This window comes from Vigna angularis, chromosome 1 (assembly GCF_016808095.1).
Source record: "Vigna angularis cultivar LongXiaoDou No.4 chromosome 1, ASM1680809v1, whole genome shotgun sequence".
Lineage (NCBI taxonomy): Eukaryota > Viridiplantae > Streptophyta > Magnoliopsida > Fabales > Fabaceae > Vigna > Vigna angularis.
In genome coordinates this window covers 2,028,393-2,056,297 of record NC_068970.1, presented here as the reverse complement: position 1 = coordinate 2,056,297, position 27,905 = coordinate 2,028,393, and the positions used below count along the sequence as shown (strand labels likewise).

The window sequence follows — 27,905 nt, the reverse complement described above, 5'->3', positions numbered from 1 at the left end:
TCATAGAAGAAACCGTTGTGTAACATTCAGAGTTTAATTGGATTATTTTTAAATCAATTTTGATCCCATTTTTCTTTATTTAGATTCGATTGGTTTATTTGATTTTATATTTTCATTTAGAATTATCACGTCAAGAGTGTTAGAAACAAGTCGAAAGGTTAGATAATTTTAATGATCGATTGATATCACGGATTGTTATCGTAATTAGTTTTGGTACGGTAAATTTGAAAACAAATTATTTTAAGATAGTTAATGTATGTGAAAAATTAGTTTATATATTATTTATAAAAGTAGGGTGAGTGAAGCTCAAAGGAAAAGAATAAATAAAGCAATTTCCAAAATTTACAATAACAGATCGTTCAAAATTTACGCCAAGATGCTGCACCTGGAATTCGTATGACAACAATACGTTATGCTTGAGTACTTACCATGCATAATATGGGGAAGAAAGTTGAATACAGATTGAGCTTTTTGTATCAGAATGGTATTATTCTACACTATCATAAATACATTCTTCTCTTTTTCAACAGTTATATACAATAAAAAGTGCCTTATCAACTATTCATTACATGTAGTTCCTCTTAGAGCAAATAATAAAAATAAAATAAATACAAAAGATAAACAATGTGTAAAAAAAATAATATTCATAGTTATTGTAAGTTTTATTTTATTTACTTTTGGATGCGAAGCAAGCGGGTTAAAAGAAATAAAATTAAAATATTTAATTGATTTGTGTATTTGTTAGAAAATTTCAATTAGATTTTTATATTTTAATAGGTCCGAGTTAGGTTCTATTTTTTAAAATATGTAATAATTAAGTTCTTTCTTTATATTAATAATATTAAATATATGTCTCGTATTAGTTCTAACTTCTTTTTTTTTTAATTTTCAGGTCTCTTTTTATTTAAATCTCAATTTGGGCTATTTGTTATATTTAATTAAATTAAATTTAAATTTTATTTTTAAATAAAATAATTTAATTCTTTTCAAATTAAATAACATTCAATTTGTATATGAATATTATACTGTTATTTTTATTAAAATTGAAACTTTTTAAAATAATTTTTAAAAAATTAAGCTTATTTAAATTTATATTAAACTTTATTTAAAATTTATTTTAAAATTTTAAATATATTTGTATTAATATTTTATTACATTAAACTTTAATATTGTTATTTTGTTTGAATTTATATTTTAAGTAATTGTATATAAATTTATATAGATTTATAAATTTATATTTCAAATTTTTGTATAACATTATATATTAATAATTTCTATATAAATGTTAAAATTAGTTTAAAAATAACAACTTTATAAACTTAAATATAAAATATAAATTTAAATAAATTTAATATTTTCAAAAAAATTAATAAAAGTATTAGTATAAGTTTAATTTCGATTTTAAAAAGGACGAAATTATTAAATTTTAAAAGAATAAGATTAAATGGAATAAAAATAATAAATAAAAAAAGCAAATTTATCGGACAATAATTTAACAAGTCATTTGAAAAAATATATTAAAAAAATTACCAAGTGATAAACATATCTAACATTGTAAATATATTAATAACAGTGACCTAATTAACCAATAAAAGAATACAGAGATTTTCGAAAAAATATGATGATGAACGTTATATTTTAATAAGGAAAAAAATGAAAGGACCATGTAATTATCTGCGAAGTCCATGTTAACAAAGGTGTAGACCGTTCCACCAAAGTGGTTTCGCTCCTTGTCTCGTAAACCCTGAACCCATAGCGATCGTTGCAGCATCTTCCTCCCTAAACCTACTGAGTTCGCCACGCGGAACCGGCAACTAGGTCGTGACTCAGTTGTTTCACATTGAACTATGCAAGTCATCTCCAACGCTCGCCGAGTCTCTCGGTTCTTCCTTTCGCCTCATCTTCGAACCTCTGAAGCCCCTCACTCCACCGCGCTCTCTCCTTTCTCAGGTCATTAACGGAAATGTTTATTCAAATCGGTGTTTGAATCGAACGATTTAATGACACGTAGTTGTTGAATTAGACAGGGCTCGAACAACACGATTACCGGCGAGTGACAACTGATCGGAGAAACTGGTTCTTGTCGAAGGAATTTTTCTCTTCAGGAGTGGATACCGTTGAAGGAGCTCCCTCAGGTTCTTCCTTCGTTTAGCTGCTCTTCAGATTTCTTTTTCTTATGTATTGTTTACATTATTGAATTTTGAATGCAGGGGATGTGAAGGAATTATATGATAAAATGCTTGACTCTGTAAAAGTTAAACGATCAATGCCTCCAAATGCTTGGTTGTGGTCAATGATTGCAAATTGCAAACACCAGCACGATATTAAGCTTCTGTTCGACATTCTGCAGAACCTCCGCATATTTGTGAGCTTCTTTTCTGTCGCAAGTTATTATTATTATTATTATTATTATTACTATTGTTATTTATGGTGATGATTTTTAATCTAAATTGTAAACAGAGGTTGTCGAATCTTCGAATTCATGACGACTTTAATTGCAATCTCTGTCGTGAAGTTACCAAGGCGTGTGTTCATGCAGGAGCTCTTGATTTTGGTATGTGGAATTTACTGGTGCCTCAACTTGTGTTTTTTCGTTTATGGAACTTTGAAGATATTATATTGAGGCAACGCGGCTAAAATTCGTGTACAGGAAAGAAGACTCTGTGGAAGCATAATGTCTATGGATTGACCCCGCATATTGCATCTGCTCACTCTTTACTGGTATTGTTGGCATATTACTGTTCGAAATTCTCCGATTATGTTTCCGGTTCGCAGTTTGTAAGTTAGTTTCAATTTGCTTTAGCTGTATGCCAAGGACCACAATGATACTAAACTGTTGGTGGAAGTAATGAAACTTCTGAAGAAGAACGATTTACCATTGCAACCAGGGACAGCAGATATAGTTTTCAGGTATATTGAAATTCTTAAACAAATTTCTCACTTTCGTTTTTGTGGTGTAGAGTAGTCTTTTAAATTTGGATTTGGATTTTACCTCCAAAACCAGTAACTAGCATTTGGTACAAATATAATTATTCTCTTAGTTGCTGGCATACTTCTTTCAAACCCATTCCTGTTGTTAGTCGGGCAAACCAGTATATTGGTTGTATGAAGTCAACTAATCCCTGTTTATGTGTTGGAGACAACAAGTCTGAAAATACAGTTGTTTTGTATAAATTTCTAAGAAAACAAATGGAGGGTGCATTATAACTAGTATTTGGTACCCCAAACTTTTCTTTGAAGCAAAAAGTGACGCAATTTAGGACAAGAAGGGAGAACACGGCCTCTTTTCAAGCTATAAACGTTGTCTTTAGTATTTTGATATGGCATTAACTCATATAACTAAAAAAAAATTATATTGCCCTCAATTGAGTTAAGCCCTCTTGTTATGATGCTTTCATTCTCTTGCACATATGCCTCTAACCTGTTACCTGGGTTGATCATTTGCAGCATTTGTTACAATACAGATGACTGGGTGTTGATTAGTAAGTATGCACAAAGGTTTGTCAAGGCTGGTGTAAAACTAAGACAAACCTCATTTGAAACATGGATGGAATTTGCTGCCAAAAGAGGTATGAATATTTTGAATATTTTTTTTCACACTTTTGTTAGCTTTATTCAATAGCAGTTTGTCAATGTGGATTTCTTTATTAAACATTTGTTAACAAATATACAATTTTATGGAGATTTATAAATTGGCTAGTTTCTTAGCTTTCATGTTCTCTTATGGTGGCAAAACTGTTTTCTCTTAGTCCCAAAAAATTGGAAAGAAGCCCAAAAGATAGACTACATAGACTAGGTTGCGAATGTAATTTCATCAAATGAGAAAATTAATGTTACAAGCTGGGACTACATAGACTAGGTTGTTGCACTTGAATTGGTCTTGCACATAAGCGCCCTCTGGTTAATGTTGTAAAACCTATGCCTTATATCACAAAAGGTTGTTTCTGAAGATTACGAAAGAACGTTGCTTTCTGAATGTTAAACCATCCCGAGTCAAATCCTTGTCTGCAAGGATCGGATGTGGATTCTGTGTGAACGTTTTTTACCAACACCACAAGGTGCAGATGCAAACTGCAAGGTTCTTCCGCAAGTCAAGGAGTTTGCTCCCAGTGCTCATTTTTTTTTTATTTGTTGAAACCGTTTATGACCAGCTCCTCATAGGATTCTTCCTCTAATCATGGGTTGTGGGATGGTTCACAAACTCTATACATAGAGGCTTGTGCTCACCTCTAATAGACACATTTTTCTCTCATTCTCCTTTTTCTCTAAATTTCTTCTTTCTCTCTTTTCTTTCTTATAATATCCTGTGTTTCTTATTTTATTCATTGAGAGTTCCTTACTAATTCTGATATCCTCCGAAATTTTTGAAAAGTTCCTATTGTATCTTGGGAGGCTTAACACACCGCGGATAAGTCCTTAAGGATATTGTATCTACATGCCTCAGGAAATCTTTGTTCATAGTTTTTTTTTTGTCAACATTTTTTAAGGCATAGGTTTTACAACAATAACTTGTTAGGTTTATCGAGGAGGAGATCCACTGGAGAGACACAACACCAATGAGACTTGAGTTCAACCACATGAGGAATTGACTCTACTCTCAACCCAAAATCTTAAAAGGCAATGGGTTTATGGGTCTTCACCTTTATATGGTGTTTCACTTTCTCATTTCTACCTAATGTAAAACTTAAACTCACTTGGATTCCCAACCATGAGTATCCCTTCATACCGTCGTTCATCTTTAACGGGACACATTTACCTAGAACTCTTACTTGGAAAACTTTCGATACAGGGATTATTGTACTCGTTGAGTTAGTCACCAAGACTATCCATCGGCTTTGATATCACTTGACATCATATAAAATAGCACAACAATAGATATAACACCACAACTTCATAGAAAAACACCATGACCTCATAAAACACCATGACCTCATAAAACAACACGACATCATATAACACCATGACATCAGATAAAAATACTACGACTTCATATGCAACATAACAACATCTTATAAAAATGCTATGACTTCCTATAAATCACCACGACAACATATAAAAATGCCACAGTTTCATATACAATACCACAACATCATATAAAAATATTACGACTTCCTATAAAATACCAATACAACATATAAAAATACCTCGGCACTCGTTCAAAACAACCTCTCAATCACACTCAACAGCTCGGTACATGTAAAGCACATCATGACAATTCCATACAACTCGGCCATAACCAAAAATAGTCATGACAACACACCCAATAACATAGCAATAATCCAAAATCACACTCAAACTGAGCTTTACATGCTTTGAGCTTTGAGCGTTATAATCAACTGAGTGTGTTTATATGCTTGGGTCTTCTAGGAGACACTAAGACTTTTAGAATGGTCCAAATAGAATAGTCCAAAATAAAATTATGCTAAGGGAAAATTATTTTGTCTCGACTGTGTCTATATCTTTTTCAAAACTCCTAGGTTCATTTGTATTAATGACCTCTTCAAGTACGTAAAGTAGTATTATGATATTTCAATATATATTTAGCTTTCTAAAATCATTTCTGCCCGTACCAATTCAGTCATATATTTATTTCATTTACATTGAAGGGGACACCAAGTCATTGTGGACAATAGAAAAGTTGAGATCTGAAACAATGAAGCAGCACACATTGGCGACTGGGTTTTCTTGTGCCAAGGTAGCAAATCTATCTACACTATTGTCTTATTTGACAATTAATTTTGATTGTATTGCAGTGACTGAGTTTATTGTGCTCTGCAAAAGCATACCATATTGCACAAAAGCTATTTTATATTTTTGGCATGTTTTTTGTTTATCAGTGTAAGTCTGTTTATTTATACTTCTACAGGGTCTTCTGTTGGAACGTAAACCCAGTGATGCAGTTGCTGTCATTCAAGTTCTAAATCAGGTATGGACTCTATGATATTAACATAAATTGTTGTTAAAATTATAGCTTTTCAGAAAGGAACTTTAGAATCAAATTAGTCCCAATAACACGGCAGTGAAGAAACTATATCCGATTATATTTGGTTAAATGTTTTTTGTTGCTTGATTTTTGTGTGACAAGACTTCAATATTGTTGACGATTAACTTCATGATTGAATTGAGTCGGTATGACCTGGATGTGAGGCATTAAATTACTTTTTATTATGTTAATCCTTCACAGTTCACCTTGTGTTTGTTTTGGTGACGGATGTATTGATTAGAATGACTGTTGGCATACTGAGTGGACGTTCATATTTGTCTTTGCTTTGTTCTGCATTAAAATAACTCGTTCTTTTGACTCAACTATTGCTAGACCTTGTCTGATAAAGGAAAGTCAGGCATCAAGGATGAACTTCAGAAGCTTGTATCTGAGTGGCCTTTAGAAGTTATTAAGCACCAAAAAGATGAGGACAGAAAGGTATTATAGCAAAACACTATTGTTGACATTTTGGTTCATTTGCGTTGCTACTATTCTGAAATTTGTTTTATTCTCTTGTTGGCTTTTCTGACAGGCATTAGCAGCCTCTTTGAAGTCTGATATCCTTATCATGGTTAGTGAGTTGCTGAGCATGGGTGTTAAGGCAAATGTAAGTTTGGAAGACCTAGACAGGAAGGAAGGTATTCCACAATAGCATTTAGTTCAGAATTTGATGACATTGTATTTCAGAATGTGCTTATTCGTGGAGTATCTCCTTCCGAGGATGCTTCCTAGCACAGCATATAGATAAGGAGTCTGCAATCATAGGAAATGTTGATTATTAAATTAAAATTATTACTTTGCTTCCGTTGTTACCATTTCTTATTTTACGTCTTCGAGTACTTGAGTTTTTGGTAGCATATTAGTGGGATTTTGTTATTGTCTGATAACCGAAATTTGGATATCAGAAGATTATGTCGAAACAAAAATAATGTGGCATGTGTCCTCTACTCCATGAACGGCAAGCAATTGGTTTGTTTTTACCTTGAGTGATAGTCTCCCATTTTAAATAAAATATTGTGTACGAACATAAAGTAAACAAACAATTTACTCGCATGCGATCAAGTAGGCAATAGAGGTGACCACGAGCTTGTATTCACGTTTCATTTGGTTGATAATTTGGGTTAAATAATTCCTGAAAAGAAAGAAAAGAAAATTATGTAGGTGCGTGTGCAATTGGTTCAAAAGAAATCAGGAGACATTTTTTTTTTTGTAAAAAAAGTTGTGATATTCCATTAAATTTTATTATATTCAATTCACATTTTTTTTTGAATTTTTTAAAAGACAATGAAATCTGGTCATATTTATTTAATTCATATTTTAAAACTCTACATATTTCATTTTTATTTAAAATTGTCCCACTTTTCTACAATAAACTTTTTGTTATTGTTTATTATGTTGGATTATTATTATTACTATTATTATTATTTAGCCTTTTTATCCTTTTTATAATTTGACTTTTTACATGATTATACTTTTAGGCCTATCGAGTTTTTAAATGTTTTTCTTAAATCATGATTGTAACATGATCCAGATTCAATGGTTAGAAAATACAGTTACTATAAATTTTATTAAACAACAAACAAGAAAAAAATAGTAATGACCTAATATTCATTTTCTTATAAATTACAAAGAAAATGCTTACATGGATTATATCATTTTAATAATATTGTATAATTAAGAACGTAAAATTGTATATGTCTATTCAATTTGTATTTCATTTCACTTTTTTTTATTATTGAATTAACAGGTACAGCACTGTTAATACAAAAAAATCTCGTTATTTTTTATTATAACTTAGGTTGGTTGATAAAATAGAAGGGTTAAATATGTTTTTAGTTTCTCAACTATCAAATATTTTTTAGTTTAGTTCCTCTTCCAAAGTTTGCTTCATTTTTATCATTCTCCTTAATGAAACTATAACTTTTAGTCTTCCATAACCAACTGCATTAATTTTTTTTCTGATGTGGCTAACAATATGCCACGTGTAAGGCCTATTCTAATTTTGTTTCTGACTATAATTAAAATTAAAAGAAAAAACATTAAATTGGAGGGTCAAAATTGGAATCCTTTTTCTTCTTCCTTCAAGGGTTTATCTTCTGTGAGCACTCTTTTCTTCTCCGTCTTCAACCAGCCATGGCGTCACCTGTTTGAAAAACAAAGAAGAATTGAAGAAAACTACGTTGTGCGAACGAATCAGTGAAAAGAGGAAATTAAAAGAGGAAGAAAGAGATGAATTGTGTGTAGAGAAGATAAACCTGAAGAAGATGAATTGTTTGGCAGACTATGATTTTTTCAAGTTCCTTTGACTATAAATAAGAATAGGTGTAGCTGCTTAGAAACTAACTATTTTTTGTTGGGTATGGTCACCAGGTTTTAACAAAAACTGATGTGTTTGCTGCAAAATCATGCACCCTCCATGACAACAATCACAAGGAGGTGAAGGACTACGAACTTATTTGTCTCTAGTTTCTTCAGATCCCGTCTTTCCCTTGAGGAGCTTAGATCAAGCATTGGCAATCTCCATGAATCTCCGATTGAAAGTGTCAGTTTTCGGAAAATTTGTCCTATTGCTACAGTAATAAAAAGAGAGAGTGATTGCACACAATTTTTGAGGTTCAAATTCAGGTTCAACTTCTCTGCACACAATTCATCTTTCTCTTTCTCTTTTAATTTCCTCTTTTCATTGATTCGCTCGCACAATGTAGTTTCCTTCAATTCTTCTTTGTTTCCCAAACACGTTAATTGCACATTTGACGCCATGGCTGATTGAAGATGGAGAAGAAAAGAATGTCCGCATAAGATAAACCCTTACACGAAGAACAAAATGAATTTCAATTTTGACCCTCCAATATAATGTTTTTTCTTTTAATTTTAATTATATTCAGAAATAAAATTAGAATAGGCCTTTCGCGTGGTACACCATTAGTCATGTCAGAAAAAAATCAACGCCCTGTTAGTTAGTTATGAAGGACTAAAAATTATAGTTTCATAAGGAAAAGGATGAGAAATGAAGTAAACTTTGAAAGATGGACTAAACCCAAAAACGCTTTATAATTGAGGGAATAAAAACATATTTAAATAAAATAAAATAAAAAGATATACAAATAATAAGAGGTAAAAAGACATGTATATAAAAAAGTCAAATAACTGTTAACAAAGTAATTCACTATTCATTAGTTCTACTATATTTTATTTTTTTAACAAGACAATTAAATCTACAACATTTTTTACTTTTTTGATATATAATTTTTTAAATCAATCTTATATCTTTTAAATGTTAATAAAAAAGTTGAATTTATATATATATATATATATATATATATATATATATATATATATATATATATATATATATATATATATATATATATATATATATATATATATATATATCGAGTGAAACCACATTTACTATAAAAAATATTTGTAATCTTTCATTACAATTTGAAATTTTTTTCTATATCATGAAAACAAAAAATTTAGTTAATGAAGATAAAAATACAAACGGTAAAAGAGATAAAAGAAATATACAGAAAAACTAGGCACAAAAACTCATCATCATTATTAATTCATAAGTATAGTATTATTATATTACTGTCCGATCTATTGGACTTTTTAAAAAATATAAACATATCCTTCTTCACTTAACGTTTTCTATGTGTATAACCTCTTAAAAAATCTGGCTAATTGCAGAGAATATGGTTTATGTAAAAAAAAATTAATACTTCAGAAAAACATAATAATCCATGTGACACATCAATATTTGTTTAAAATCTGTTGTAAAAATTTTTTTGTGTCCACATGTGTCAAAGAACTATTCAAATAAGCTTTAAAAGAATATTATAAATAAAAAAAATAAACAAAATTACTTTGTAGCCTTTGAATAAATAAGCATTGTAAATATCTGTATATATTTAAACATTATTTAAAAAAAACAATTTATTTTTTACTCAAATAAAGTGACTTTTATAAAAAATATTTTCAAATAATAACAAAAGATTCATATTTTAACTTTTTAAAATGGATTTATTTAACCTACTAGTTGTCCTGAAATAGCAAAACTTGCTATAGTATTGAATCATGCTTCTGTTTCACTTCCCAACACAAAATCTTCCACAATTGCTTCATTTTCTGCTACAAATTTCTAATGCTCCACCTTATAAGGAAGAAAGATAACACAAAGCAAAACATATTAAATGTCTGTGTGTCCATCACATGCTTTGCAATGCTTTGAGACAACGAATCACTTTTCTTCTTTATCTAACACCCTTATGCCTTCCTTCTTAGGCCAAAAGTAACTTAAATTGTTCTCCAATTTCTTCACCAAGAATAAAAATAAAAAATAAAATCAAACACCATAGTAATTGTTTTTTGGTGGTGATGTTCATCACAATCACACTAATCATGATCTATATCAGGTTAGCTCCTTCTGTGACAAGGTACAAAAATCAAACACCATGTGATCTAACGCAATTGTTTTGATCCTACAAACCCATAATTTCTCTTTTAATCTTTTCAACCACACAGTTTCCATTGTTTTGCACCAAAGCTGTGATTGCCAATATCAATTTCCCATTATTAACAGTCACATTTGCAGCCAAAATCTCTGCTTGGTGATTGCAAAACACCTTCAAAATTTGTGTCACCAAACCTGGTCGAGGCATCCATTGAATACCAAAGAATGCAACATTATCAGAAACAGTAACCACGAGTGAACAATTTCTATTATTGTTACCACATTCAACCGTTGATCCTTCCACACCTTTCATGGTCTCCTTCAACTTCTTCAACTCCTCCAATCTCTGCTTCTTCTTCTCAAGCTCCTTTATGTACCCAATTGTCTCGTTTATTATCACTTCTCTTGTGGCCTATGATTCCCGCATAACAAAGAAAAGGGTCATTCAAAAAACTCACTGACATTAAAATAAACGGGTGGAACAAAAAACATGAAATGTGGACACATAATGTAGAAAACCCATTTTACCAAAACCCCCAAAAACCATGAAATCGACAAGACATGGAATTTTGGATGATGATTGATGAACCTGAGGTAAGAGACCAGGGACAGAGGTTTGAAGCTGAGTGAACATTTGAGTCATCTTGGACCTTCTTTCACGTTCCATGTTAACGCTCCCACAATTGGAGTGACTCGTTCTCTTAACACGCTTTCTGCTGGTGGTGTTAGCAGTTGCTTCGGCAATGGTTGAAGGGTGAAGAAAAGAAGAAGAAGAAGGTGGGATTTGAGAGAATGGTGGCATGGTAGAGTGAGTTTCAGTTTCCTTTTTCGTAGTGTGACCTTGCATCTTGGTCAATAATATACATCATATACTTTATTTAATTATCTCTCTTCTCGCTATATACCAAGCAGTTTTGTTCTGTTTTGTTTTGTATCGTATCGTATTGTATTGTATTTCTCGAGTGAAATTGAGAAAAAGAAAAAGCTGGGGTGGTTAAGATTAATCATTGGTTTGATTTGAATCGATCTGCTAGTACGTACCTGCTTGCAGAAAAAGAAAAGGCTTCATCTTGAAAGATATATAATATATGCACTATGATTTTGTGTATTTTCACCCTTATCTAATTTCTATTATATTGTTTATTGTCTTTATCTATGGCCACTCTAGAAGGAATTTTGGTGAAATGAAGTAAAGTAATTGAGGAAAGGGGATTGATGGTGGCATCCTATGATTGTAAAAGTGTTGGAATTTGTGTAGTTGGTAACAGAAATGGTAACATTTGGAAGAAAAATAGGTAGCGGTAATTGATTAGATTCCCGCGGGCATGTGTGATCGTGACACCTTTCTGTATCATGATCATGCAGAGTAACCGTATGAGTGGGAAAAAGCAGCAGAGAGAGAGACTGAAATAACAGACTTATTGGTGTGCAGAGGTTGGACCCACAAAGTGATGAACAATAAAAGAGAAAAGAGAAGTTTGTTTTGGAGTGGGAGTCAAGAAAACAGAGAAGAACAGTCATGATTTATTACTCATTTGGTTCCTCCTTCTTCAAATAATGAATTTCAATCATGTTTATGAATACGATGAATCCTTAAAAAGTTTGACAGTGTAGTGTTGTATCAGATTACTGTTTTATGTGTCTTAATTCAGAGAAATAAGTTGTATTAAGACATTTTAAATCCAAAATTTACCACACAAGGTATATGTATAAAGTTTTTTGTGCATACGTTATAGTAATAAAAGCTAGAACAGTGATTAAAGCAATGAATATGCAGCAATTGAAACATTTGTTCGATAAACTAGTGTCTCGTACATTATTATTCAAACACATATTACAATAATAACTTAATATATTCTGATAAACATGAACTAGGATAATAAATAAGACTTGGTTTAATTGTTAATTGACAAAGTTCTTCGATGAAGTCTCACCACAGGAATAACCACAAGCAAGAGAAATGCCAACGATCCGATCAACGACACACCGATTGAAACAGCCATTTGACCACAGAATTTATCAAACACATTGCACACTTTTTTCCAATTCACATGGGAGTTTCCTTTGTAGCCAAGGACACCCACCGCCGCCGCGGCACCATTGCCGGAAAATAGCAAAGCCACCATGAATGCGTCCAGAACAGTCATCACTGTCCACAAGCCTTTACTTTTACCTCTGTTCACTACGGCAACAACTAGAGTCAAAGCTCCATACGTGCATGCTATTGCATTGGTCACCAGAAAATACCTAGGACATGTTGTAAATTAATTAAGATGTTTGAAAATCACGTTAAACACCAAAGTTTTACACTTTTTAATATATAAATGTAAAAAAGCCATAAATAATTTTATTTTTAGAGATAAATTTTATTTATTATTTTATTATTTTATCATTTAAGTGAGTTCCATTTCACTTTTATTATTTAAAAATATGCTTTAATACATATAAATATTGGAAATTATTTTATGCATAATGGTGTTCTTTTTCATATTTCGTTTAGTTGATTTAAAAGAATGTTTAGCCTATATTTTTGTTAAACTAAATTGAATGCTAATTCCACCTAGAAGCGGTGACATTAAAGAAAAAGTAGCCCCACTATGATTCATTTTTCAAAATATAATGTTCTTAATAATATGATACCGACTTGGATCTGTTGTTAAGGGTCAAAAACAAAGTCAATGATATCGGCCACCTTAGTACTACAACTGCAACCATAAATGGCAGCATTAAAATGGCAGATGGGAAAATGTCAAGTATATCATACATTAAATTAAAGCATATATTATAGCCAAGACTCTTAAAAGTATAATAACTATTTATTAATAGACTCTATAGCCAAGACTTTTAAAAGTATAATAACTATTTATTAATAAACTCTAGTGCTGTGAAAATAGATTAAAATCTATGAATTAATCTAGTTCATCACAAGTTTAGATTGAGAAGAAAAAAAATTTAATACAAGTTAATTTTAAATTTGACCTATTAAAAATTTGGATTTAACGTGTGGTAAGTTAGGTTTGTTAATCCATTTAATTTTATATTTTGTTTTTATTTTTGAATTAAATTTAAAATTTAAGATGATTTTGGATTATATTTTAATTGTATTATTTTTTATTTTGAATTGTTTTTTAAATTTAATATAAATTTATTTAAATTTGAATTAAAAAAAATGTATTTCTTAATTAAAAACAAAAGTTACCATTAATTGAACAAGTAAACCTGTTTAATCCATTGTAAGTTGAATTAGAATTGAATTTTTTTTTACTTGAGTTAGATTAGATTGACTTATTAAGTGACTAATTTAAGGTGACCTGAATTGGATTTCACGAAATTGACAAACTTGACTAGATTCTATTATACTTTATCCGAAAGTGTTTTATTTATTAAGAAAACGTTTATGAGCATAAATTTTTACTTTACCAATCTTTCATTTGTTCCTGTGCTTAAAAGCACTAACATTTGAAGCTACCATATTGCTAACTACAGTGAGGAATACAAAGCTGTAGCTATATTTCAACTGTAAAATAAATAAAGAAGTTCAAAATTAAACACACACACATGTATATATATATACTAGTGATTGATTATGTGGTAATAACAGTGATACAAAGTGATAGATTCTCAGCAGCAGAAGCATCTATGATTAGATAGATTAAGAAATTAAAGCATTATTGAGTGTTTGATAGATGAGAAGGTGATAGATTTAGTAGGATGAATCCACAGAAGAAAAAAATGAAGAGCATGCATGAAATGAAAGAGAGAGCTTACAGAATAGCAGACATCTGATCCCACTTAGCAGTAAGAGGAAGATGAAAAGGTGGTAAGGAATCTGAGATCTGAATGGGAACAACCTTAGTCTGTTTATCTGTTGCAATAACTATGGCAGCAGCAAGAGTGAGAATGAAGGCCAAAAGCCTCATAAGCAAATCAGAAGCACTCAGAGTAACTGCTTTTCCCATTTCTTTGCTCTCTGCTTTCCACACCATACCTGCTTCTCTTATAAACACCTCCATCTCCTAATTTCTAACAGCAACACAAAATACTATTAATTTCTCTTATTTAAGAGAGCAAATACAACACCATTAAATGCTGATGTGAGTACAGCTACCTCACTCAAATCGACACTTTCATTTTCCAAGTCAATAAACTCTAAGCAAGTCTGGAAAATAAAACTTACCAGTCAATTTCAGGTACTACAGACAGAGTAGTGTATTTTATTTTCAAATAATGATATCATAACATCCTTTTACATTCATTTAAAAAAGATTATAAGAATAAAATAATAAAAAAAATATAAACTTTTATATTATTTCAAGAAAAAGAAAAATAGAAAGTAAATAAAAATACTATCATATGAATATAAAATATTTAGGTGTGCTAAAAAATCTTTACTCTTTATTCTCACAGTTAGGCTATATAAAATATTTAGGTGTGCTAAAAAATCTTTACTCTTTATTCTCACAGTTAGGCTTTCTGAGTTTAAATATTTTAAAATCGTTAATTTTGACTTTACACATTCTTTATTATTAATTTCTTTTTATTGAACAATATTAAATAAATTCTTTAATAAGATTTGTAAGATACAAAAATTCTCTATTCTTATTATACTTCAATCAATCAAATATTATGGTTATGAGAACTTAATTTAATTTAGAGATAAAATTTTAAATGAGTAAAGAAAAAACTTATAAGTGTAATATAAATGTTCCTTTTCTATCTCACTAAAAGTGTTATCAAAGTTATGCTCTCTCTCTAAGTATATAGATTTTGTTGTGCTCTTGGATTATACAATTGAGGAGGTCATTAATAAGTTGATAATCGAATTAGGTGATCAAAGTTATGATCTTGAGTTTGACATTTGAAGAATTGCTTGGAGTTACATTAAATTTTTGGAATACAAAATAAAGATTTTTTTTAGTTACGTTATATGATAATTTAATGTTAACATCTAATCAATAACTTGATTATTTAAATATGTCAAAAATGTGGTAATTAATTTAATAGGTATACCTTCGTGTATAGTTTTGAGTGTAAAGTGTATGTGTGTGTGATGTTAGTGAATTATTTGGAGATTGTTAATCAGTGTTTTGAAGAATTTGTAAGTAATTTGTTTTTTATATTTCTTGTTGAATTCTCTCTTTAGTTGAATTTTTTTTTTCTCAAACTACGTACAAACACTGTGTAATTATTATATTTATCATTTGCTATGCTTCAACTACAGCATGTCATTCAAATAATAAGGAGTACAACTCAAGTAAAAATCTATAATTTGGGTGAGAGAGAAATCAAAAGAACTGCATCCTTTAAGAAGGAAGTGATATTTTTAAACATGAAAGTCAGTAAAAAAAAAATATATTGATGATATAAACATGTAAATAAGACTTAAAGTGGTGACAAGTTAATAAAAAAAGTTATTGTATTATTGCTTTCTATTTTATAATACATGCAAATGATCTACAATTTATAAAAAACCTTTTATGTTAAAAAAGTTTAATACAAATCTTTTGACTGAACAAAGTATGACAAATTAGCTAGTTGATTTAGATGTAATTGAGAATTCATTCTTATTAAATATAAGTGATTTAATTATATACATTAAATAAAAATAATTAATTATAATTTAATATAAATGTATACATTAAATAAAAATAATTAATTATAATTTAATATAAATGTGATAAATGATACGATGTGATATTTTATATAGATATAAATGCCATATGCTTCTTATATACCTACTAATACAATTAAAATTAGTAGAAAGTGATTATACCGCCTTAATTATTCAGTATTTAACTATATTTAACGAATATTTATTACTATATATTACTTATAACGATGACACTTTTTTTATAATAAAATTGATTAAGTGCATAATAATAATCTAAAAATACATCTTAAATCATTTTTATTATTTTAAGTTTTATACTGTAAATATACAATAAATAAACAAATAAGTTATAGGTGACGCCTTTAATTTGTATTAAAATTTTGTATAATTATATTTGAACTGACCAAAAAAAGTGGGTAGGGAGATGGAAAAAGAGAAGATTTTGACCTAATGAAGAAAAGCATTTAAGAAGAAAAGAAAGTATAGAACTTGTGATGTCGACAAAACATTTCCAACTTCCCAACTACAACCTACCATGCTAATATTTATTTATTTTATTTTAATTTATAAATCTTATATATAAAGTTAAACTACTTTTTGTATAAACTTTTATAAAATTATGATAGCCTAACCTATGAGTTAGAATTTAGAGGGATATTAATTTATAAATTTAAACTATTTTTCTTACAATATTATATTCTTAATTTCACTCATCATAGTACTTTTGGGGCCTATATAATGTCTCACATGTTCACTTCAATGAGTTGGTTCCACCTAAATTCCGTGTTCTCAAGTTCAATCAATCAATAAAATATATTATTATGAAAATTAGTGTTTCAATGATCAAACTCTAATGGTTGATGGAGTTATTTCAATAATTAAAATCATGTTTAGAACATTAATTAAAATATTTTCTGTCAATACCGACCAATAAATGTTCTCAAAGCTACAATAAAACAAGAAATAGGGATTTGTTCATACGAGATTTTCTATTAAATAGTTTATAAAATATTAAGAACAATGAATTAAAATACATTTTAAATATGAATAGAATTAGAACTTTAATTTATATCACATATAAATTATATTATTTTAAATACCTTATTTAACAGATACTCATTTAAATATAAATATAAATATATATATATATATATATATTTAAAACATATATAATGAAATATATATTTTTTAAATATATATATATATATATAACATATATTATGTTTTTTAAAATATGAATAGCTTATTCGTTAAACAATGAAATAATATAAAATATAAATATTAATCTATATTTATAAATAAAGAGAATTTTTTTGTGTGTTGATATTTATTTTCTAATTTGTTCTTTAAATAAAAAATAATTTAAATTAAAACGATAATTTTATGAATTTTATCGTGATTGTTTTTTATATTTAATCATTTTTTATTTGATTATTTTTTAAAAATTTAACCATTTTTCTTAAAAAATATACATAAGAAATAAATGAAAACCAATAATAATAAAATTAAAAAAATGTTTATTTTTAGTTTAATAATTATAATATTAATATTAATAATAATTTTATTGTTTTTATTATTATAAAGAAAAGTGAACATGTTCACTAGTATAAATTAAAGTTTTAATTCTTTTCATATTTAAATTTAAATATATTTTAATTCATATTTTTCAAAATATATATATATATATATATATATATATATATATATATATATATATATATATATATAAACCGATGTATGGATATAGATGTACAGATAGATAGTAGTTGTATATTATTAAGAGAAGAGGATTAGTATACATCCTTTTCAAATTTGACTTTTCTTTCAATCAAAAAACAACATTTAAATATTATTTATATTATTAAATAAAAATAACATGATAATCAAGAAAAAAAAATGACATACGATATATATATATATATATATATATATATATATATATATATATATATATATATATATATATATATATATAATTCTACCTTAATCTATACTTAATTTTCGTTTAAAATAATTTTAGTTGGATCTTTAATTAATTTAAAAATTTAAAGTTACACACATATTATGTGTAATATGCAACACCACTTAAGTGGGCACTTCCTGGAACTTGTCCGAAAAAATAAACTTGTAGAAATCCAACATAAAATTACATTTTTGTGCTAAAATGATTCATTTTTTTTTCACAAACACACAATCTATTTGTGATAATAAATGTTGATGAACTCGATAAATAATTTAACCAAGCTCATTCACTACAAAAATATAGTAAATTAATAGAGGTTTGTTTTATGGGGTCTTAGAAACCTCACCTAACTATTCAAGGTTTTACTACAAAACCGCAGTCATTTTTTTTATTTTTTATCGTAATTTTTTGACAGTTTAAAAAAAGAATTGTAGTTAAATTAAATTTATTTGTTTTTTAAAATATATTTCAAAGGTTTCTTTACACCAAAGTCGCTTATTTCGTACCCTCCTAAGCCTTGTCTCCATGCTTTGTTTTCCACCTTCATCAGAGTTTCTTCACTGTGCCGTTTTCTTCTTCACCTTCACCTCTCAAGTTCTTCATCTTTGGCTTTCGCGTCTCAACTTCTCCATCTTCAGCCTTCCCGTCTTGACTTCTTCATTTTTATACACTTCGTCACTTCGCAATCCCTGATTTTCTTGTATTTTTTTTTTTCAAATCTCTAATTCCGAAAACCCAGAACCCAAGCATAAGGAGCTCACCGATCACGAATGACTTTTTGAGGAGCTCTCCGATGGTGTTGTTTTTGAGGAGATTGTGATTCTCACAGCCTTCGTGTCTTGTCATTTCCATCTCCCAACCTTCGTGTCTCACCATTTCCATCTTGCGATGTGCGCGCCCTGCTGCTGCCAGCTATGTCTGTGCAACCGTCGACCGTATCCTCCCGTCACAGCCAAAGGCCGAACTCGGTAGTGTAGTGCGATTCTCGCAAATCTGTTTGGCCGGTAGAAGCGGAGGCACCACATGAAGGCCAGGAAGTTCCACGTTGGATTGATGAAAAAGAGGATGTCGAAGATTCAAAGAACGGCATCGCCGCTGCAGGAGAAAGCGTGCTCTCTCGGACGATAAATCCCCGGTTGCCAGAAGGTATCGTTCCCGAAGCTTCTAGAAGAAGCCGGTGACTATATAAACAGTCTACCTAGTTGGACAAAGCTGATTCTTGTTGTTGTTGAAACTTTACATGACTTAGCCATTTTATTGTATGTCAGTTTTTCTTTGTTTATTCGTCTTAGTATTTTTAACAGTGCTTATATGAATATTTTTTTATGCTTAGAGATGATCATCCCGTGAGTTTTTACCTAGCTCCCTCTCTTTAACCTCCCCTCCTATAAAGGTAGATAATTACATGGGTCAAAAGAATGACTTTTCAGAATTGTGTATAGTGAACAAACACGACATTTTTTTAACTTTGCAAATACCTTCACTAGCATCACAATTTTTCTGTCAATTGAGATATCTCTTGGATGTCCATTTTCTTTTCACTTGCATGTGTTATGTATTAATGCCTTCCTTCTATATATCATAATTCTGAGATGCACAAACTGCAAAGGATGAACAAAGGGAGCAACTTGCGAAGGAAATTTCAAAGGATTGGAGTTCTGGTATTTATTTAGAATCCTCTGTTTTCAGCTTGATTGTTGTTCTTTATGACTTTCTCCATAATGTATAACTAATTCATTGCCGGTGTTCTGGATGATAGTTTTTGAACATCAATACTCTTTTTCTCACTGAAATGGTTCGAGGTCTAATGCTTATTCTGAAATACTTCTTTGAAACAAAAATTACAGTAAGTGTCTTTTGAAATTGTTTTTCTCAGCATTCAAAATATTGTCAAATATGATAGTATAAGAATATTTTTTATTGTCTTTGTTCAAAGGTAATATTGTTATTCAAGGACAACAATAATCAAATGTTCCTTTTTTTATTGACATCGCTATCCTCTTTTCTGAATGTCCTCCAGATGCATGTCTGCAGAACCTGATCTTCGTCTGGCTTGAATCTAATGTTGAGGCATACTCTGGTGAAAGAAACCACTTCATTTTATACTTTGATTTAATTTTAATTTTGGTGTTTTTGTTTTCTGTGATTGTTACTTTTAATTTTAATTGGTCAATTAGTCATATTTATTATTTATAGTTTTTGATTGTTCGAATTAAGTTTCTTTAAATTTCATTTAATAATTAATAAAATTATAATGGAAGTATAATATATTACGATATGTATAGTTTAGAAGAAAATCCGTAAAGCATTAAAATAATAATAAAACCTATATTTTATTATTTTTATTTAAACATTATTTATGTTTTCAAATGCATCATGGAATTTTAGATGAAAGATGGAAAACTATAAGAATTCTGTTTAGACTAGACAACTATAAATAAAGAATCAAAATTAAACACTGATTTCATACATTTTTGTTAAAATCTTTTATTTTTTTTCTGAAGTTGGGAAATGTTAAAATGAAATCTATCACTATATCATCTCAAAAGTATAGTTAAACATTAATGTATAGAGTAGTTGACCTTAATTTTAAAAATCTATGTATATAGTCCATCTGGATCTCGGGGAGAGGGATACAAAAGGAATCTGATGAAGCAAAATTGATATTTACTGCTGCCGAGGTAATTTAACTTAACTTTTCCCCACTCTTGTTGTTTATAGCCATAACATGATTGTTTTTATATAACAATATGATGGATGAGCTATATCTTTTATTCATATATTTATATATTTTGATAATTGGTACATACAAGGTGACCATGTAACGTTCCTTAATGTATAAAAGGGGTTTCATCAATCTGGTAAATTTTCACAGTGGTGTCACAAGAACTATGTAAACTATCATGCCATGTGTATGTTTAGCAAATTTTCACAATATAGGCATTTCAATATAGTCCATGCACTTTTTTCCTTTCCAATATTGATGTTGTCATGGCTGCTTAAATTTCACAGAGAAAGGTTCTTGAAGTTAGAGAGCAACTCAAAAGAATTGCATAGAGGATAGGATTAGTCTTAAAATCTTGTGAGAGTGATATGCAGGTTGGTTTTTATCTTTTATACTTATGGTTTCAATTATTTTTTAAAAAGACTGGATTCAATATTTTCTTGATTTATGATCTGGTGGGTGGTCAAATAGTCAAATTTAATGAAATCTCTACCCTAGTGTAATCATTATTTTACTATCCTGTTTCATTCTTTGGTTTTCTACCCTATTACATCAAGTACTTGTTAAACAATTGCTTATGTATAAGTTGTTTTAATAATTGAAAGAAAAATAAGAGTAAAGTTTTAATTAATTGATTATGTATAAGTTGTTTTAATTAATTGTCACTACGTGTGTTCAAATTTTAGAGTGGCAGCTAAATTTGGCCTGAGGTATAATAACAAAGTTTCTAAATTAAGATAAATAATCGAAATGTACATAAATGATACAAAACATGAACATGTTTGTTTCATTCTGTATTGGATTGGCTTCCAAATCTAAAACTGGTTAACAATTCAACTTAATAATTTAATTTTAGTTTTAGTTGGATTGATTGGTTTGGTGTTATGAAGTGATTCTGTTTTTTTATTTTCAACAGGCTTATACAATTATGAGATTATGTTCGTCGTGCTTGTCACATTATCGTTGTGAAGCTTTCCTAGTTCTTCAACAAAGATAGATTTACACGGGTTTAATATCATATTAGATAGTTTTATGTACAAATAAATAATGTATTAAATATTATTACACAATTTAATGTATCAAATGAATTTCATTTTGTTTGTTGAATTGAATCTGTTCATTAATTGATTATAAATTGATTCGATGAGATCATAACCCAGGAAAATACAGAAAAATTGATTGAATGTTAAATATAAAAATATAATTTTTTTTTTAAAAAATGATTTTTCGGCGGTTTTGAAAAACCTCGGGTAATTACCGGTGGTTTCCTAAAAACCCCTGTAAATACCGACGGTTTTGGAAACCCCCAATAATTACCGGCGGTTTTTATGAAAACCCCTGCTAGTGTCGGCGGTTTTGTGATAATGTTAATTCTTACCATTATCTAAGGATCATCTTATTAGCAAAATCAACTCTTTTTTAGCTTATTACTTGCTTAAATTCTCTCTTTTATTTAGTTTTAGTATTTATCTATATTTTGAGCTACATTACGTAAATAATACTCTAATTCCTTGTTTTTTGATCTATTTCGATGTTAGGAAGATCCTCCATTACATTGAAGAGCCTCGGTGATCCAGGAAGTCATTGATTTAAAAGTCATTTTCGCTTAAGCGAGAATAATTTAGCTTAAGCGAGAATTCGGGCAGTATATATACTCACGAGGCAGAAAGAAAAAGGGTCTTTGGTTCTTTGGAGGCACGATTTCACGTCAGGAGCTCATGGAGGGCGCGAGGAGCTTGTGGGAACATCTCCTCCTCTTCCTTTGGGTCTCCTTCTTCTTCCATCTTCCATGTTTGTAAGCTTTAGGGTTCTCCATGGAAATGGAGAACCAGATTCATCTTGTTAAGGTTAGATGTAGCCTATGAACTCTTGTGTAATGAATGATTGTTTCGTATTTATAAATGTCTTTTCTATCTATTACTAGTATTCTTGTTTCCGATCTTAAAGTTTGCATGTAATGGGGATGTTCATGACTTGATTTTGGGGTTTCATTGAGCCAGGGATGGGATATGAAATCTTGAACTGAAATAAGAGTCCTTGTGGGTCATTGAGCCAGGGATGAGATATGATTCACATGTTGTCTTAGATCCTAGTTCTTAATGCGGGTTTGCTTGTTAGATTGTCCAAGAGAGGAAATGAAATTGGTTATACACAAGAGTGCATTGGTGAAAACTAATCTTAACAATGTCATTTCATACCATTTCTAGTCTTTTCCATTTCCAAGTGCCTTCAATACCAAAGTCCAACCTTGTAATTACTTGTGAATTTATCTTTTTGCACATATTCTTAAATGATGAGTTGTTCTTGAGTCTAGATGAGTTGTTAATCGCATAATTTTCTAGTATTACGAGTCTCTTGAGAAAACGATACCTGATCTTACCACGGTTTATTACTTAACGATTTGGTACACTTGCCAAAGAGATTAACATTTTGAAAACCCCAAAAATAGAAGCGGTTTTCAAAAAATCGCCGGTAATTATGACGCTGTTTTTTCCAGTGATTTTCGTAACCGTGAGAAACCTATTTAGGAGGTGTTTTAACCCCGAAAACGTAACAAAAAACCCCTGATAAAATTGGATATTTTTGTAGTAATTGAGGATAATATTCAGTTTTAGCTTTTCGTAAAAGAAAAAATTTTTGTGCTAAAATGATTAATTCTAGGAAAATATCTTAGAGTAAAAAAATAATTAATTTTTCAAAGAAAAACATGTATGTTGATTTTGTAAAATAGAGTTTCACCTAAATAAGTCATTATATTTTGAAATGTTCAATTATTTTTTTGAGACTGTGTGATTTTTTTAATTAACTCTCGTACTTGATTATAACTATAACCTAAATGACTGATTCACAAACACTCACAAAAATGAATCTCACTCTCAAAATAATACAGGATATAACTTTCCTCCTCATCTATAACTATCAATTCTCCTTTCTCCTTAGTTTTAAAAAAATTAAACATTTTTTATCTATCAAATATTATATTACTCACTAACTTTTCATAAACTGTATTTTCGTTTTTTTTTTGTTTTTTTCTTAATCCAAACAACTTCACATTTTTTTTTAATTCACTCAAATTCATTTTCAGAAACAAACTAAGCTTAAAAGTGTGAAATGTAAAAAAGAATAATATATGGTGTAGATAAACTTGCGAATTTAATAATTCTTTTAATCTTTGAAAATTCAAATTAAGGTTTGTATAATTTAGTAAAAAGATTGAATAACAAAAATCATAATCTTACCTAAGGTTTGGGACATATATACTTGCCAACCCCTTCATTTAAATGCTGTATTTGATTTATCTCTCACATGTGCCTTTCATTTTCTTGTTTTATGGAAAGCGGTAACGTCCTATTTGTAGACTTTTTCTTCATACTACATTTCTATTCATTTATGATATTAACATTTTCACTTGAAACAAAATTTTCTTTGTCAACAAGTTTTATTTATTTTTAACTATAATTTTATATTGATTAATGCTCCTATTATTTTTCCTTTATATTTTGAAGACACAATTAAATGTTTTGGTGAGCTTAATTCACAATGACATATTACTCTAAATATTTTAAAAACGTGAGACTAATGGCAACAATTTAAGAATATATTAAAGATTAAAATTCATAAAAGAATTTTTTAAGTAAAAGAAAAAAAATGGATTGAGTGAATTATTTGTTGGAGATTTCGTATTAACTAGAGATAAGATAATTTTTTATTATATAAAGTTAATGCAAATCTCATTTTGAAGCTAATTGTGTGAGATTGAGTTAAAATTAAAATTTACATCTTAACATGATACCAGATCCATGAGTTTGAATCTATCATAATAATATTTGTTATTTTTTGGGTTTACTGTATCACTTGTTATCAAATCATTATTACTGTATAGTCTAGTACTCGAGATATATATATCTCGACTTGAGAAAGTGTGTTAGAAATCTTACATTAATTATAAAAAAGTCAATTTCATAATATACAAAATGGACGTAAACTTTATCTTTCAAATTATTTTTAATTATGAGATAGTGTTAGAAACTAAAAATTATTATAAATACCTTTTAAGTTGTCTAACAATCATAATTAATTTTAAAAAAAAATCAAACAAGAAAGATAGTCTCAAAATAGATGCAACTTTTTAAATTTAATTATCATATTATCTATTTTCATAATATAAATGGTTATTATATAAATCATTATAGATATTAATTATCTTTCTCTATTTCAAGTTATTTGTCATTTAATTTTATTGTGATTCTTAAATTTTTCTTTCTAAATATAATACATTTTATTTTTAGTTCTTTAAATATGTTGTTTTTATATTTAGTTCTTATAAATATAGTATTTTTATTTATAATTCTTACAATTACTTTTGTTTTTGTTATTGCTAGGTTATGGCTTTTTATATTTCAGTTTGTTATATATACTGGGATAATGTTGATTTAAAAAGTTCACTTTATCATGACATCATTAACTTTATGAAAAAAAAATACTAATAGAAATATGAAAATTATTTCGGGAAGAAAAAAGGGATCAAAGATGGTAATTTATGATTTGATGAAATCTATATTGTGATTACATCTATTATTATTATTTTGTCTTTATTAATTTTTGATAAAAATAAAATATTTATTAGTAACAAAAAAAATTATCTGAAAACTTAAATAGGACAATTGAAATTTAAAAAATATAGCATGCCAGTTACATAGAATAAATGCAATTTTATCATATAAATAAAATCTACGATAAATAATTTTTTAAAATATAAAGCACGACTCAAACTTTATTCAATAATGGTTATATTTTATATTTGTTTTTACTCGTGACATCAAGTTTTAATGAGGTTTTAGGAAAATAACCATTTTAAATTGAGATTAATGAGATTAAGTGATGTTTACTATTTTTTGACTGGTGTAAATTAAATATTTTTGTTTATATTTTATTCCAGAGTAAAATATTAATTAGGCTTAAAATGGGATGTTTATTTTTCTTCACCTTTAGAACGCTAACGTAGGCATCATAGTTAGAAGTGAAAAAATATGATTTTTTTTTCAAATGCACTCTTACCATAAACTTCAATGTATTGTTAATTTAATAAATAATTCATTTTCTTAATTATCCAGTTGTGTAAAAAAAATTATTGGAGAAACCCAATTCTACAAAGTAAACGTTTCAAATTCGACACTTTTAATATAATATTATTATTAAAAATAGTATATGTCAAACTTCAATCTTCACGAAACTTGAACATATTAAGCATTGATAAAGACATTTCCAGTTCTATGGTGAAACACTTGATGATTCATAATCCCAAAATTCATGTTGGTTTAGTATATTGAATACAATGTATAGGTCAACTTTGCTGTTTATTTGAAGGCATTGATTGAATAATTGTATTAAATATAGGAACTTGGTGATTGAGTTGGATGAAGATGACCAAAACCAGTTGTCAATTCGATTGCGTAAGCTGTGTTCATACTTAATGGGAACATGCTTATATATGGAAGATTTCTACAACTTCAAACTTAAAACTTATCCCATTGTGACGTTATCCACACGACATTCCTCAATTAATGTTCTTCATTTGTAGAACCCATAATTGAATTCCTTTGCTTCCTTTTTCATGGTCCAATTTCAAATTCATACATGGCAGACATTACAGGTAAATGCTTTTGTGTAAATTAATGAAACAACGAAAAGAAAAGAAAATTTGAAAGAAGAAAAAGGAGATCCTTTTACTCTTTTTCACTTTCTTTTGTTTTTTTTAAGATATTTTAAGACCCATAGAAAATTATAAGATAATTACAAGCTTTAGTTATGTTTTCCATGTTTCACATAAAGCTATCTCAAACAAATTATTAATATAAAAAATAATCGAAGTATGTTGATAAAATTAAGAAAAAGAATACAGTATTCCACAATTGCTTCTTCTACATGACCCACCAAAAAATCAAGAAGGAAAGAAAAAGCTTCTAGAACATGCAGCAGCCACGCGCAATTTACATTATTTTTTTCTTTATATATATATATAAAAGATTTCTAATTGAATATAGTATTTTTATACGGAGTATAATATTTTTCTATGTTTATCTTCAAGACGAAGGTGAAGGTTTATAAAACTTACACAAGCACGCAATATGGATATATATATATTTTTCTACTGTTCTTTGGGTATTTTTTTATTGTAATATTTTCTATGAATCTGCGAAATCAAAGTTATTATATAAAATTCTCCCTGGACTCTATAATCTTAAGTTTCATAAGTAATTCAGAGACTATATATATATATATATGAAAAAAAAATTCCTTTTGAATGGGAAAATGCACTTAAAAAAATATGTGTAGTCACATTTGTTGACAACGAGGATAATAATTTAAAATTGTAACAGTTTAATAATTTATATGAATAGGAAAATTTTTCAAACAAATATTCAATACAAAATCTATTTTGTGTCACATCAACACCTTTTTATTAAAGGAAATAATTTTTTATTAAATATTTTTGGAAAAAATTGTATACCTATAAATTAAATTGATTTATAGTATTTTATTATAATCTCAACTTTCAATTAATTATTATACTATTTTATTTTCTATAGTATTATCAAAGAATAATAGCTAACTAATTATTTTTAATAAAGTATTTTCAGGACTCATGTAAAATCTTATTCAGAAATTCTGAATCCAATTTCACTCTAACTAACATGCCGATTCATGCTCTGTAATACAACCCTTTATTTTATATACCAGTCAAATTTACAAAAAAAAATATCTCATCTTTTGACTGACAAAATAAAGTCAAAATTACTTATGTATTTCAAACTACTGGATATATACAATTTGTTTTTTATTCTTTTCAAGAGTACGTGTTTTTGTTTTTTTTAATTTCATGTCTGTAGACAGAAAATAGGAAATCACAGATATCATCACAAATATATAAAGCTTTTATGAAGAACCAAACTTTTTCTATAATTTAAGATTAACTTGTTCAGGGTTTGTGATGTCTAGTCATTCTTTATCTCTTTGTTTATCACCAAATTATTGTGGTGATGGCTTTGTGTAAAAGTGTTTGTCTCAAAATCAATTAGCACAGTAATAGTCTATTAATTCTATATATAATGAGGGTGAAATCAGAATCTATGCTATAACTGCAACTTTGATTCTGGATAAACTTGT

General features: G+C 28.6%; 3 protein-coding genes and 1 long non-coding RNA gene across 6 annotated transcripts; 2 read left to right on the top strand and 2 right to left on the bottom strand.

The window, feature by feature from the left end:
- Positions 1-1,670: 1,670 nt before the first annotated feature.
- LOC108346071 (uncharacterized) lies at positions 1,671-6,969 on the top strand. The gene is made up of 11 exons (XM_017585063.2): positions 1,671-1,950; positions 2,028-2,135; positions 2,211-2,365; positions 2,461-2,554; positions 2,651-2,721; positions 2,804-2,910; positions 3,448-3,569; positions 5,607-5,695; positions 5,867-5,926; positions 6,317-6,421; positions 6,516-6,969. Exons 1-11 carry the CDS (start codon positions 1,848-1,850, stop codon positions 6,633-6,635), a joined length of 1,134 nt encoding a protein of 377 aa, XP_017440552.1. The 5' UTR covers positions 1,671-1,847; the 3' UTR covers positions 6,636-6,969.
- A 3,309-nt stretch (positions 6,970-10,278) lies between these two features.
- On the bottom strand, positions 10,279-11,874 carry LOC128194994 (basic helix-loop-helix protein A-like). 2 transcript variants are annotated; one of them, XM_052871711.1, is made up of 3 exons: positions 11,029-11,874; positions 10,746-10,851; positions 10,279-10,634 (listed from the first exon to the last, which is right to left on the bottom strand). In XM_052871711.1, the coding sequence occupies exons 1-3, from the start codon at positions 11,284-11,286 to the stop codon at positions 10,468-10,470; spliced, it is 531 nt and encodes a 176-aa protein (XP_052727671.1). In that variant the 5' UTR covers positions 11,287-11,874; the 3' UTR covers positions 10,279-10,467. The 2 variants fall into 2 exon arrangements, with proteins under 2 accessions (XP_052727671.1, XP_052727670.1); XM_052871710.1 differs by having other exon boundaries at positions 10,279-10,851.
- Positions 11,875-12,213: 339 nt separating this feature from the next.
- LOC108338400 (CASP-like protein 1E2) lies at positions 12,214-14,468 on the bottom strand. Its single transcript, XM_017575264.2, has 2 exons — positions 14,208-14,468; positions 12,214-12,686 (listed from the first exon to the last, which is right to left on the bottom strand). Exons 1-2 carry the CDS (start codon positions 14,450-14,452, stop codon positions 12,335-12,337), a joined length of 597 nt encoding a protein of 198 aa, XP_017430753.1. The 5' UTR covers positions 14,453-14,468; the 3' UTR covers positions 12,214-12,334.
- Positions 14,469-18,479: 4,011 nt separating this feature from the next.
- On the top strand, positions 18,480-22,653 carry LOC108334138 (uncharacterized). Of its 2 annotated transcripts, XR_001832651.2 has the most exons (6): positions 18,480-19,674; positions 20,034-20,093; positions 20,623-20,694; positions 21,026-21,112; positions 21,655-21,745; positions 22,277-22,653. It is a non-coding gene; the product is annotated as an uncharacterized LOC108334138 (long non-coding RNA). The 2 variants fall into 2 exon arrangements; XR_001832650.2 differs by lacking the exon at positions 21,655-21,745.
- Positions 22,654-27,905: the final 5,252 nt, after the last annotated feature.